The sequence below is a fragment of the Lepus europaeus genome, chromosome X, assembly GCF_033115175.1.
Source record: "Lepus europaeus isolate LE1 chromosome X, mLepTim1.pri, whole genome shotgun sequence".
NCBI classification, from domain to species: Eukaryota; Metazoa; Chordata; class Mammalia; order Lagomorpha; family Leporidae; genus Lepus; species Lepus europaeus.
In genome coordinates, this window is record NC_084850.1 from 134,702,434 (window position 1) to 134,716,837 (window position 14,404).

A 14,404-nucleotide genomic window follows, 5' to 3' on the forward strand; every position below is an offset into this window, starting at 1 on the left:
TGATCTTTGTGCCATCATTGGATGGGTAATATTTTTTTTTTCATTTCCTTGACGGGAAGAATACAAAATGAAGGTGCCACATGCCTAAACCAGTTGTAATTTGGTGAGTTACAGGCATAGGGAGATTAGACTTCAGGATTGCATTGCATTGTAAATAGGTCTTTACAAAGCTCCCGAGACTGACTTCTTTGAAAATGGAATTGTTCAAAGAAACAAAGTAAAAACATGAATTTTAACAGCCAGTAGATATTATAACCGAGTGGCTTTCAAGACTATCTTACATAGAGATACATCTTGTACCAACATTATATATATTTTACATATTGTTAAAATGCAGCTTAGAGAGTTTTAAATGACCGTCGAAGGTCACAAAATCAATCAGGTTCATATTGTTCTACTTTGAGTTTCATTTCACGCCTTAGAATGCTGAGCCCCTGAACTTGGTGTTCTTTCAAATAATCGCAGCTCTTAATTTGTTAATTTCCTAACAAATAATTCTTGACAGAAATATTTGTTAACCACAAACTACAAATATTTACACCCATGACTTTGACTAAGCAGCACGTCTGGTTACCTTCGGTAGTACCATCACGACTATTGTCATCACTGAGAATATGAGGATACAATGATGGACCAAAACATCTGCTCTCCTTCTCCGTTGCAAAGCTCATAATATAATTAAATAGTCCTACACATGTGTGCATGCAGTGGTGATGAGTTCATGGAATCTGAGTTGATAGAATTATGCAGGTTAGAGAAGGTCTTCAGGAAGTAATACATGAGCAGGAATTTGAAAAATAAGCTGGTATGAACTAGACAAAGATGAGAGGCATGAGCACTTCATAAGATTAAGCAATACAGCAAGAATGAGGGACTAAAAAACAATCAATATGTTTAGAGGGGAAGGATAAGAAGAGTAGGGGATGATCAAGTAGTTTCTTTGTTCTACCCAAACTTCAGTGGAGAGCTATAGCGTTAACCAGGGACTGTGACATAACCAGATCCTGGTATTTGAACAACCATTGTGGCTGGAGCAAGGGATGAGGTGGAAGAGGGCCAGCGGTTGGATCGGATACTCTAGTAAGGTGGTTCTCTACAGCAGCGCAAGATAAGAAATCAAGACATCCGTACTGGGATCATAGAGGTTGAGGAGGAAAGAAATGGACAGCCTGGGTAGATATTTGGGGGATAAAATCAATAGGACGTGGTGAGAACCGGATATGGTAGGTGGTTGAGAGGGAGTTTTTAGAGATCATATCTTGGGCATTGGACTTGGGACAGGGAAACAAGTGAAGTAGAATGAATACCAGCAGGATGGAGAAATTAACCAAAAGTTCTGTTTTCACATGAAGAGTTTGAGGAGATTTTTAAGACAGCCAAAAGGAATTATTTAGGAAGCAGTTGGATTTATGGGTCTTGATAGAAATATACATCCATGTATCATCTGCATGAAATGATAATAGAATATTATCACGATATTATCTACAAAACTATAATGTGAGAAGAGAGAGCATCGTCTCTAAAGTCCTTTCCAACTCTAAAATAACATATGCCATGATTTCATGCCACTGGCCAGAATCTCCTTTTGTCACAGGTTTCCATACTCACCCCACTCCTGGTTAATAATATGACCGTTGTTAAAAGAATTACTGGCAAAGACGTGCACTGCTTTAAGCATCGTTAGAACTTTAAATTTGGGACAAATCATTTTGTCCTATTTTTTACATTTGTATTTTCTTTTGGAAAAGAATCCCAAGCACAAAAATAGTGTAATTATCATTCCATATAGTACCAATGGAAGAAACGTAGTTACAGAAATTGATTTTATTTTTGGGTCAAGACCGCAAGGGATAAAAACCAGACCTAGAGTTCCTATGTGGATGAATTCGGAAGACAATAGGTTTGATGCCGCAGTCCAAGGATGTCTTACAATATTCCATACTGGTTTTTTTTTTTTCCTTTTAAATTGAATCACATTCGCTAGATCGAGGGTTAATAACACGCACCCAAAGACCTGATTTTGTACGTAAGCCGAACGCTTGGGTGCTGCTACATTCATCTCAGAGGCGGTTCTTAAATTTTCACTGTTATGGTGCAATATATATTCTATGGTGGAATAGAAACATATATTCTATGGTGGAATAGAAACATATATTCTATGGTGGCATAGAAATTTAATGAAATGGCATGAAGAGCCTCGCTGTTCCAATTGTGACCTGTGAACCGGCAGGACCAGCTTCAACGAGGAACTTGTTAGAAATGCAGACTCTCGGGCCCCATGCCGGACCCGCTGAGTCAGAACTTGCATTTGAACGGGATTCTCAGCTAATTTACATGAGCATTAAGAGGTTCAATAAAACTTGCAATTTTTCCTCTCAGAATTCACGTTTCCAAAACATAGAATTCTTTGCTACTCTGCTGTAATATTTAAACGTTTTCAAGGGCAGGGCACGCGCTCATGGACTAAAAATTAATTATATTATCTTGTTTTTAATTTTAAAGCTGTCATGGAATGACACGGTGACTGACAAGGTTTTATTTCACAGACAAAAATGTAGTTTTACTCACACATCTTTGGGTACAACATGTTTTCATTCCCCCTTAGAAATCGCTAGTTTACTTGCATTGAACAATCTTACCCTTATCTGCTTTTATTATTAGTAATATTTGTAAATATAACTTCAGATAACAGGGTTACCGGTCAAGATTTTGCACTGGATTTTTTTTTTTTAACTTTCACTATTATCCGTCAGTTTAACCCAACCTAGCAGAAGAACATCTTACACTTTATGACATGACCCTTCCTAGTGGTTAACTTTTAACCTCACTTTTCCTTCCTCCATTTCTTTTTTTTTTTTTTTTCTGGGAAAATTGGATTTCTTTTTTTTTTTTTTTTAACTTTTATTTAATGAATAGAAATTTCCAGTGTACAGCTTATGGGTTACAATGGCTTCCCCCCCCCCATAGCTTCCCTCCCACCCGCAACCCTCCCCTCTCCCTCTCCCCCCCCACCCCATTCACATCAAGATTCATTTTCAATTCTCTATATACAGAAGATCAATGGAGCCTGATTCTAACCTTTCACCAGGGCAGGAAAAGATTGCTACTGCCCCCTGCTGGTCTATTATCTTTTTTTTTTTTTCTTCTCTACAAATCTTTTTTTTTTTTTTTTAACGTGAAGAATATCCCCAAAGATTTTGAGCCACTGCAGACAGGCTCAGTGGAAGGGGCTTTCCCTTCAGAGGTAAGAGAGGTCCTTGGAGAACACATGAAAAAAAATCCAATGCAAACACCCAAGAGGTGAGGCAGGTGTAAAGGACCTGTAAATTAAATTATGGATTCTGCACGCACGTGTTTCTGTACACGAGCTTCTGTATGCCCAGGAAATGTCCTCTTTCCTTCCTTCCTTCCTTTTCTCTTTTGCCTATCATTCCCACTATCTGGGAGTGGACTACTCACACACCCTTGGTTATCATGTCAGTAGTCTGAATCCTGTTTCTCTGTTCCCCCCCCCCCCCCAATGTGCTTGCACCCCCCCCCCCCTTCAAGCAACCTCTGGGAACATCCAAGTCGCTCTGGAATGCCTCTTTCCGACCCCCCCCGCCCTGCCCCAAGCGACTGCAAAAAAAAAAAAAAGGAAACATGCGCACTTCAGAGCTAGGAGCTGTCCGAGTGCTGAAATGCATAGGCTGGGGAACATCACGTCTCTCTCTCTGTAGCCCTCATTCCAGCACAGAATCTCACCAATCTTCCTCTCTTTCCCCCCCCCACCCACTCCAGCACATTTTTTTCTCCCTCATTTACAACTTCTTTTTTTTTTTTTTTAACAAAAAAGAACATTTTTCTAGAGAAAAGAGCTTTGCTAAACAGAGAGCGTATGCAACAAAAGCCACACAGCACCCTGACTTCCAGGATGGCATTGTCACCAGCCCCCTTTTGCATGGTGATGTGATTAAGGTATTATTATTATTCAGAGAAAAGCAGCTGGGGGGGATTCACCAGTCCTGAGGCTTTGTCTTTGGCTCGGTTCACTGATGGTCCTGAGCCTCGGTTGCACCTGACCATGACGCCCAGGACTGGCACTTTTTGTTTTTTCTCACCACACTGTTATCCAAATGTCTTTTTGGTTTTCAAGGAAACTACATGTCTGCCCGATTTTGAATCTGGGCAATAGAGAAAGACTTTTTTTTTTTTTTTTTTGCCCCCCCCCTAGCTTCTTTCTGGAATCATTTTCGGGATTTCTCTCCACCAGCATCACAGAAAACAGGAATGAACCGGCAGCTACTGCACATTGTGACAGCCTTGTTTGCATTTTTCTTAGAAACAAATCGCTTCAGGTAGGTGAGAAACGACTTTGCATGCTGGTATTTTTGCACATGAAAACTGTTTGGACGAGAACGGGATCGTGGTGTGATTCTTAGCTGTTTTTCTGTGTCCGGCATCATGTGGTTTTCATTTTATAGTGAATAATGAATTTCTTTTTTTCTTCATTAAAAAAAAAAAAAAGCTTAATTATGGTGGGAAGGTGGTACAAATTTTTTTACAAAAGCAAGTTTAATGGTCCGTCGCGCCACTCTATGCATCTCAATACGCGTTTTCACAGCCAATACAATGTTAAGGTAGTCTGATAAGTTGCATGTTCTTCATATTGCAATATAAGGGTGATATTTTTTTTGCTTTTGAATTCTTCCGGAAGTCACTTAAAAGGATTATTAGGGGCAATAGTTTTCATGTGGTGCAAGTGATTGGATTAATTTACCAGGAGCGTGCCCATTGTATATAAACTATAAAAGAATCCTAATTCTCTGCCAACTTGGTACTTGTAATTCCAGCAACTAGGAGCACAGTACAATTGAGAAATTTTCTTGAAATGTTGACAGTCTCTTTTCAATGCTACATTCTAGTGTATAGTCTATTTGGAAACCAATTGCCTACCAAAATTTAATTAATAGGACATCTTTGCCTTTATGTAGGCATGCGGAATGGAGCATGCATAATTAAAATAAGTGATAAATTATTTGCACACTTGCGTTTTTCCACGTAATTGTCAAATCGATTGCTACTTCAAGCTATCAAATTATTACCTGTGATTAAAATAATCATCTGATAGTAGATGGTCTAAGACAGGATAGAGAGAGGAGATATTCTTACAACAAAGTGTAGGACTCTTCATTTATACCACATTTTATATTTTTTTCACAGAACCAAGTGAAATGGAACACATAGCTATGAATACTGGGAAAACTCACTGTGTTCCTTTCAGGTTCACACCTCCTACTATGATTAAGAAAAAAAAAATATATAGACTGGGGTTTTGTTAGAGTCATCATCTTCATCACCATCATCACCCTCACCACTACCACCATCATCATAATCAGATAATACTTGGTTACTCAGATGAACCTGCATATGGGAATGTGAGTATTTCTGGATGATTGTATCCATTTTAAGTCCTACCAAATACTTATGTTACCTTTACACTTACATTTGTGTCTCTTCACTGAAAAAAACTAGCAAAAGTGTAGCATTTCCTTAGTGACAGCCTTAATAAGACTTTTTGTCAAACTATTGCAAACAAAGCTTGTAAAATATATGCTTTGGGGGAAAATTAGCGTTCAGGCAACTGCTGTGTATCATAAAATAATTGATTTTGTTAAAATCCAAATATTATCTTTTATTAGATTTCTATTAATTTTTATCAGCGATATGAAAAGTTGAGACATTTCGCAATCTACTTTTAGCATATTTGATAATTCAGAAGACAAAATTATTTGTAAGTCTTTCTTATGAATTCTTATTGGAGAGTCAACAATTCGAAGGCTCATATATAAATAACTACTGATAAAATAACGTAAGGAAAGACTTGCTCATTGTTGACCTATTTTTAAAATGAAGCTAAATTTCTAACCGAAGGTTCTTTTTAGTCATCACATTGAAAACTACTAATGTGATACCTGGAATAGAATCTATCAGGTGATTAAAAAAAAAAAAAAGCAAAATGGTATAATTAGTTGCAGCATTTACTTTGTTTGGCTTCTCATATCACATATCTCTTATAAAAGATAGAGAATTTATATTTAGGACTGAAACACAAGAACATTGTTAAATTTATATTTATATAAGCCGTGGGGAAATGGCCAATCACATTAATTTCAGAAATTTTCATCCTCACTTCTCTGATAACTCTAGAAAGAAAAAATAGACGGGCACAAAATCTACATCATAAAACGATGTAAATTGTCTCATCTCAAACCTCTTATAGTTTGTAAGTTCAGAACCGTACGACCTACGACTCGGGATTTACGCTTTATCATTTCAAGTTAACGTCAGACTATTGCACAAGTTCAGAAAGTTGACCAAAGAGTTTGTTTTCTCTCTCTTTTTTTTTTCTTCTGAATAACGCATCAACTAATCTTTACCCAAAAAATATAATGTTCAACATCCTATGAGCATCTGTGCTCTCAGAATACGAGAATGGAATTGTGGCTAAAATAGTTCATGGTGTGTTTAGGACGGCTTTCTGCAAAGACCATGACTCCAGGTCCGCAAAACCGCCTTCGCAGACTCTGTCTCCCTCGGATTTCTTGGACAAATTGATGGGAAGGACATCGGGATATGATGCAAGAATCCGGCCAAATTTTAAAGGTAGGTTCCATTTACATTTATTTTTATTTATTTATTTTTTTGGTTCCATTTACATTTATAGGACTACTTCGAGAAACTTTCTAAATGTTGGAATAGTTGATTCTGAAAAAACGTTTTACAGGTTTTTTTTTTTAATTATAAAATGCAGAGGATAGCAAGTATAGTACTCATTTCGACATGATTTGAAATCGCCATCGATTTAAATATTTTTATATTTTGCTTATTATTGGCCAAGTTCGACAACTCTGTGTCTTCTCCCACAAATATCTACATTAAAGTGCACTAAATCTGATAAAACCATGTCATTTTTCATAACTCGGGCCTCTTTAACTTTTTACTTTGTGAGAAGAGGCTCTAAAACATGAAGAATGTTAGGTTCCTTCTTGTTTCAATATTCTAATTGTTTACTTGAAATTATTTCTCTGAAACAACAAATAATATAGAATTATAAGGTGACCATGTCAAGGCTGGTGGGTACTTTGTTCAGTTACACATCAACCAAAGAGTGTTGTGGCTTCGTTTGTCTAATATTACAGAAATGTAGTTAACAGTCTACATAAACTGTCATTTCTGCTATTGTTATTCTGAATGAAAAGTTGTAAAAGGAAAGAATTAATAATTGAATTCTTTCAGTATTTTAGTTTATAGGCTCATATTTTAAATAGTTTATCTTGTAAATGGATTTTGCATAATGCATTGTGAAGTGTTCATATTCTGTATCTGTAATATTCTATATTATATTCTATATATTATATATTGTGTAATAATTCATACATTGCTTTGGTTTTGCTCATTAGCAATTTAATCTCATTGCTTTCTTTCCATTTTGATTCATTTTTGATTGTTGGCAAATATAAGCCTGAAAGCTAAATCCGAAATTCATTTGTCCTTTAGCTGGTACACCTCTGAATATACTCAGCTGTGGGCACATCTCATAAGGCAATCTGTCAGAATGTTGTCAAAACAAGCATTTTTTATAAAGTATTTTCCAAACAGATGACAAAGTTCAGAGCTCAATTTTCCTGATGTTCACTCCATTTCCTATTCATTTTGGGGTTACTGCTTCGGAAGTCAATATTTGAAATAATATCCTATGAGTAACAAGCCCAAGAACCAGCTTTCCGTAGGATGGCTCATTCATTCCATTTATTCAACAACTTTTGGGCTTGGACTATAAATAAAATACTTAACTGGTGGGTGCTTTGGAAAGTTGAATAACGAAACCAGTTTGTGTTCACATGGAAAAATTTCAGTGGGGAGAGAAGATGTTACCTTATTGGAAATGGCATAGAAAATTAATTAATTTTTTTAAAAAAACTATTATGTAGGATCTCTGTCTTTAATGTGCTGTACATCGTTATTTAATGCTATAATTAGTACTCCAATGGTAGTTTTTTCACTTTGTGTTGCTATATGGGGGCAAACTGTTGAAATCGTTACCTAATATATACTAAACTGATCTTCTGTATACAAAGAGAATTGAAAATGAATCTTGATGTGATTGGAAGGGGAGAGGGAGCGGGAAAGGGGAGGGTTGTGGGCGGGAGGGAAGTTATGGGAGGGGGGAAGCCATTGTAACCCATAAGCTGCACTTTGGAAATTTATATTCATTAAATAAAAGTTTAAAAAAAAAAAAGAAATAATGAAGTATCACCAGGAAATATAGATAGAATACCACCAGACCCCCAAGAATGGAGAGACGGTTTCTTACGATGCGACTCATGGGACGCTTCATAAGAAGACGCAAAGTTGCTTCAAATGAATGATAATCTTGTTTGATAGCAGTTATTGTTCATTCCTTTCTAGATAATAATTTTCAGAAGGGTTGAAAAGTGCAAAGAATAGTTAAGTGGCTACATAGAATGAGCCGTAACTTCCACACACAGTTTTATTTCTGGTTTCTCTGGGGGTGTCGCCCTTTGAAAATGACATTTAGTATGTTTCTAAACAAACGATGAGAACATCAAGTGTAGCAAAACATGTCCGATTTTTTTTCCTAATCTATCCACTATTTAAAGGCTTCGGTGTGGGATATTCTAAGGGTTTACAAAAGAGAAATGGAGCGGATATCGTTTAAGACTCTACCATGAGTGAACGTCGCAGAATCTAACTCTCCAGGTCAATGAACACTGCTATTCCTTCATAAACCGTATTCATACAGAACATTTATATGATATCTCAAAGTTCTCTTCATTCTAGAAAACTTTGCTTTTCCTAGATGTAACATAATCCCCATTATTCTAGACTATACTAATATCTCTTCCTTTGGCGTTCTCGTGGAAGTTTATATATCTGTGTATTATGATTCTTGTTGCGTATTTGTGTTTCGTTGACCCACCCCCACCCTGCATCTGAGAAGGCAGGAAGGGGCCCTTCTTTTTATATGTACATGCACAACCTATTGGTGGTGCAGAAAACATGTTCTCCAAAGTCAGGAAACGAGGACCAAGAAAGAAAGCATAACCCACTAAATCACAAAGAGGTGCGTTTTCAAGTTTTTGTAATGGAAGTAACTGGGTGTTTTCGAAACACTAGCCGGTAGTCAGAGCGGCAGGCAAATAGGACCTTAGATGATCTGCAGAGAAAGACAAAAAAAATATAGAGATAACAAAGAATTCAAGGAGGCTAGGAAGAACTATATAATACTTAACCATTGTTATTTAGCAATGCGTCAATGAGGTATGTCATGTAGCAGGTGGAACTGAAGAGTGATTAGGAAATGTAATTGTATCAACAGAGAGAATGGCAACATTTGACCACAAGTGTAAAAGCACGAACCAAATATGGTAGCCATTCAGGTAAAGGAAGCGGTTATTGTAGAAGTCATATGAAATACGAGAATATTTGTTTTCCTTGCCGTCATGTATGGGCAAAAGAAAAAGAAATAAATATATTAAATACGAGAATATTTGTTTTCCTTGCCGTCATGCATGGGCAAAAGAAAAAGAAATAAATATATTAAATACGAGAATATTTGTTTGCATTGCCGTCATGTATGGGCAAAAGAAAAAGAAATACATATATTAAATGTTGTTTATTGCAAAAATGTTTTCTGCAATGCCTTTAAGTCAGTAAAATATTGCATATCGATGCCATATCCCCGATGGATTCTGAAAGACACTGTAATGGACATATATATACAAGAAATAAGATGGCTATACGCTAGAAAAGGGAACCAGAAATGATTCAGACTCAGGCTCTGTAATTGAGAGACATTCTTAGAAACTATAGGGAAAAAAATAGCTTTTCTGATGTGTTGAAACATAGGAGCGTAAACAAAGCTATGAGTCAGAGCTGCCGATTGCCAATTGAATTCTATAAGATCCATAGAGACCGGGATCAGATCCTGTCAAAACATACATTTCCAAAAACCCTAAGTTCAGATAAAATACCAGCTATGTCCACTCACAATCACCTGGTCCTAAAACCATGTTGATAGAAAATCAACACAAGAGCTTCTTTCCCACGTGGGTGATTTGTCTCATTTTCAGTTGATTTATCACGGTGATATCCCATCGCCCTGTGAGATATATTCCTTCGTCGGTACTATCGTATCTTGAAAATGTCACTTTAAGCATTAAGCTTTGACTGAAATGCTCAAACCTGAGCAAAATGCATTAGTTCTGTTACTCCGTTTTTGAAACAAGGCCTTTATCTATTTTAATGAAATTTTCTCTCCAAATAAAATTAACTTAGAGCTATATCCTGAGCTTCATTCTGATGTGAATAAATACATTTCATCATAACATTCTTTTTAGGGTAGGATCTAAAATAGATAATGCCAGGAGATAATTATTTACTCTACTTCCTTGTGCGTGGCATGCACACGATAATTCTACATCTAGGGACCTAAGTTTAAAAGTGTGACGTGTAGACATTAAAACCTGTATTTGGATACAATATGTTTTCTTGCAATTTCCAAGCAGTTAGCAGCTTGAAAAAGTATTTAAGATATAAGTAGAACCAAATCTGCTTCCATGAAACCAGAGGGGTCTTCAGGTTTCTACCCCTTGGTAAGTCTCCTGTCTGTAGTCAAGTAGAGATCAAGTTCAAATGTGAATATCAACCCCAGCTGGGATGCTACGATCAGTTAGTGAGAATGAAGCCCCAACAGGAGCATTTCATTCATCGGTCTGGTGAGTCCTGGAATGACATATTACTATGGGTCCCGAGAAAGAAGAGAAGCAGCTTCCAAGGATCAGAAGCCTTAGACTTGAAGGTAGAATGTAGCTGAAGTCTTCAGGCGCCTGTGGGGATAGAACTACAGTCATTGCCGAGACTGTGGTTTTAACGAGAAAGGCAGAAAATAATTGGCTCAATTAGAAATCACTTTGATAGAGATGATGGAACTTTCTGGATTATTCGTTTGCTAGTTACCTGCTTCACAAATGGCTTCCTAGTCTCCCTTAATTCTAGTTATCTATTAATATTCAACAGGCTGTTGGAATGAAACCCACATGAAAACATCTGAGAGTCATTGTTAAGCATACAGAAAAATAGATTGGCAGGTGTCTATCAACTTCAAATATGAATCAGAGGTGTGAAGTGTAAAAAGGGACATAGATACAGCATATGATGTGTGAGGACATTACCTTTTAATTATGATACGTGCATCCATTTCAACCATCATACAACTAAGCCCGATTGCGCAACAGCTGACATTCCAACTGGGGGAAAAATGTTGGCTTTGGACTGAGTACATAAGCTATAGCTAGTCACTGAAGAAACTAGAGGACGGCCAAAGGAGAAGAGAAAGGAGGAAATAGAATTACATGGTTGAAGGATAGAATGATTTATTGTAGAATAAATTATTATAAAAATACCTGACAAAGTACAAATAGCATGCTTATGTATCCACCTTCCGAAATACAAGTACTACAGGGGAAAATGTATATGTAGTATGTCTGCATGAGTGTCTATACATATACTATGTTTTTATATGCCATAGAATATCTCTGAGAGATACACATAAGAGTATAAACGTGGGTTGCCTCTGAGAAATGGGGCTGGATATCAAGGGAACAGGAGAAACAATCACTTTTCTCTGCATGCGCCCTTGAATTTTGATCATTATACACATTTCTAATCCAAAAGCATAAGTACTTCGAGGAAGGCAGAGTGCAAGGGAGCTCGTCCAGTATAGCACTGTCTATAGTTGCAGATTACAGTCAGCATCACAATTGGCATCAGTGAAATAACATGCCTAGGGGCCTGATTGCAATAGCACCCAAAAAAGACTGCTTGAAATCCAATCATAGAATGGCAGATGTCCTAAACAGCACTCTGGCCTCAGAATCAGCCCTTAAGGCATTCAGATCTGGCTAAAAAGCCCATGAGAGTTTCCAATATACTTCCTAAATTAACTTGCTACTAGAATGGCTCTAATTACAGAACTGTTGCTTCTGTGTTTCGGTTATAGATTTTACCTCAGGGGACAGCATTGTGGCATAGTGGGTTAAGCTGCTGTCTGTGACACTGGCATTCCATATGGGCACCGGTTTGAGACCCGAGTTCTCCTCTTCTGATACTGCTCCCTGCTAATGCACCTGGGAAAGCAGCAAAAAAGATGGCTCAAGTCCTTGGGCCCCTGCATCCACCTCAGAGACCCAGAAGAAGCCCCAGGATCCTAGTTTCAGCCTGGCACAGGCCCAGCTGTTGGGGCCATTTGGGGAGTAAACGAGCAGACGAAAGATCTCTTACTCCCCTCACCCACCTCCTCTAATTCAGCCTTTCAGATAAATAAATGAACCTTTAAAAAAGATCTTTATCTCATGCTAAAACCACTTGATGAAAATGACAGTAAGTCTAATCAGGCACTTACTCCATAATTTAAATGATAATATTTGGTTTTAGTCTGGAGTTAGGGTAGAACATGGGGACCCTAGGAATTTTAGAACAAGACAACATGAAATCAAAGTAGGAGAAAAATTTTATTGAAAGGAAAGGCTAGGAGTAAAAAAGGGGGAAATTTATATATAAATGTTATGTTCAGAGATGATTTTCATAAAGATTTTTGAACATCTGAAATCTACTGGCTATGTCATGACATATTTTAGCTTTTGTGTGCTTCATGAACACTAGTCTAAATTCATTTTTACATACTTAGCTCATACCGTGAGCTGACAGGGTACTTGTCATGGATTTCAGGTGATGTCCAGAAGACATAAATGCATTTATAGCATTCTTTGTTTTTCAACTTTTATTTAATAAATATAAATTTCCAAAGTACAACTTTTGGATTATAGTGGTTTTCCCTCCATAACCTCCCTCCCACCTGCAACCATCCCATCTCCCACTCCCTCTCCCATCCCATTCTTCATCAAGATTCATTTTCAATTCTCTTTATATACGGAAGATCAACTTAGTATACACTAAGTAAAGATTTCAACAGACTGCACCCACACAAAGTATAGAGTACTGTTTGAGCAGTAGTTTTACCATTAATTCGCACAGTACAACACATTAAGCACAGAGATCCTACATGGGGAGTAGGTGCACAGTGACTCCTGTTGTTGATTTAACAATTGACACTCTTATTGATGACGTCAGTGATCACCCAAGGCTGTTGTCATGAGCTTCCAAGGCTATGGAAGCCTCTTGAGTTCACAAACTCTGACCTTATTTAGACAAGGCCATAGTCAAAGTGGAAGTTCTCTCCTCCCTTCAGAGAAAGGTACCTCCTTCTTTGATGGCCCATTCTTTCTGCTGGGATCTCACTCACAGAGATCTTTCATTTAGGTCATTTTTTTGCCACAGTGTCTTCGCTTTCCATGCCTGCGAAACTCTCATGGGCTTTTTAGCCAGATCTGAATGCCTTAAGGGCTGATTCTGAGGCCAGAGTGCTGTTTAGGACATCTGCCATTCTATGAGTCTGCTGTGTGTCCCGCATATATAGCATTCTTTTTTAAAAGACTTATGTTATTTACTTGAAAGGCAGAGTTACAGAGAGAGAGAGAGAGAGAGAGAGAGAGAGAGAGAGAGAGAGAGAGAGAGATTAATCTTCCATTCTTTGGTTCACTCCTGAAATGGTTGCAACAGCCAGGGCTGGGCCAAGCCAAAGCCTGGAATTCCACCCAGGTCTCCCACATGGATGGCAGGAACCCAAGCACTTGAGCCATCTTCCACTGCTTTTCCAGGTGTATTAGAAGGGAGCTAGATCAGAAGCGGAGCAGCAGGGGCCCAACCTGGCAACCATTTGGGATGTTGGCATCTCAGGTGACAGCATAACTTGTTGTACCACAATGAATTCCTGCGGGTGCAGGAACCCAAGTATTTGGGCTATCTTCTCCTGCTTTCTCTCTGCTGCACCAACAGGGAGCTGGATAGGAAGTTAAGCGGCTCATGTCACAGGAGAGGCTTAACCCATTGCACCATGAAGCTAGCCCCCTATATAACATTCGAATGCCCTCTGGAATGACTATCTTCCACTCTGTGGTGTTAGGGAAGTACAGTGGATAGAGCCTGGGAATTGGATTCAGAAGACATACACTAATGTCCTGGTTCAACCATATTTCAGAAAAGGTGTCTTGCCTATCCATACCTCAGATTTTCTTCTACCTTTCTCTATCTCATTTGAGTTTTTCTGAATAACAAATGATATCCTGCCTTTGGATGACTCATTTTCAACTATTAAGCTCATTCTAGATAATCTGAATTATCATTTTTTCTTTTATATATTTACTATTTTATAGTATACATTTATCTTTTATATATTTAATATATATTGTCAAATCTTACCCTTTGTGTTTGTGATGTGTTC

At 37.7% G+C, this 14,404-nt stretch overlaps 1 protein-coding gene across 1 annotated transcript in view; it reads left to right on the forward strand.

Annotated features, from left to right (window-relative positions):
- The first annotated feature begins 4,269 nt into the window (after positions 1-4,269).
- The window catches only part of LOC133752890 (glycine receptor subunit alpha-2-like), an 84,541-nt gene continuing 74,406 nt past the window's right edge, over positions 4,270-14,404 (forward strand). The window contains exons 1-2 of the mRNA XM_062183157.1: positions 4,270-4,337; positions 6,512-6,645. Of these exons, the coding sequence (XP_062039141.1) occupies positions 4,270-4,337; positions 6,512-6,645 (202 nt within the window). The remainder of the gene's footprint in view (positions 4,338-6,511; positions 6,646-14,404) is intronic.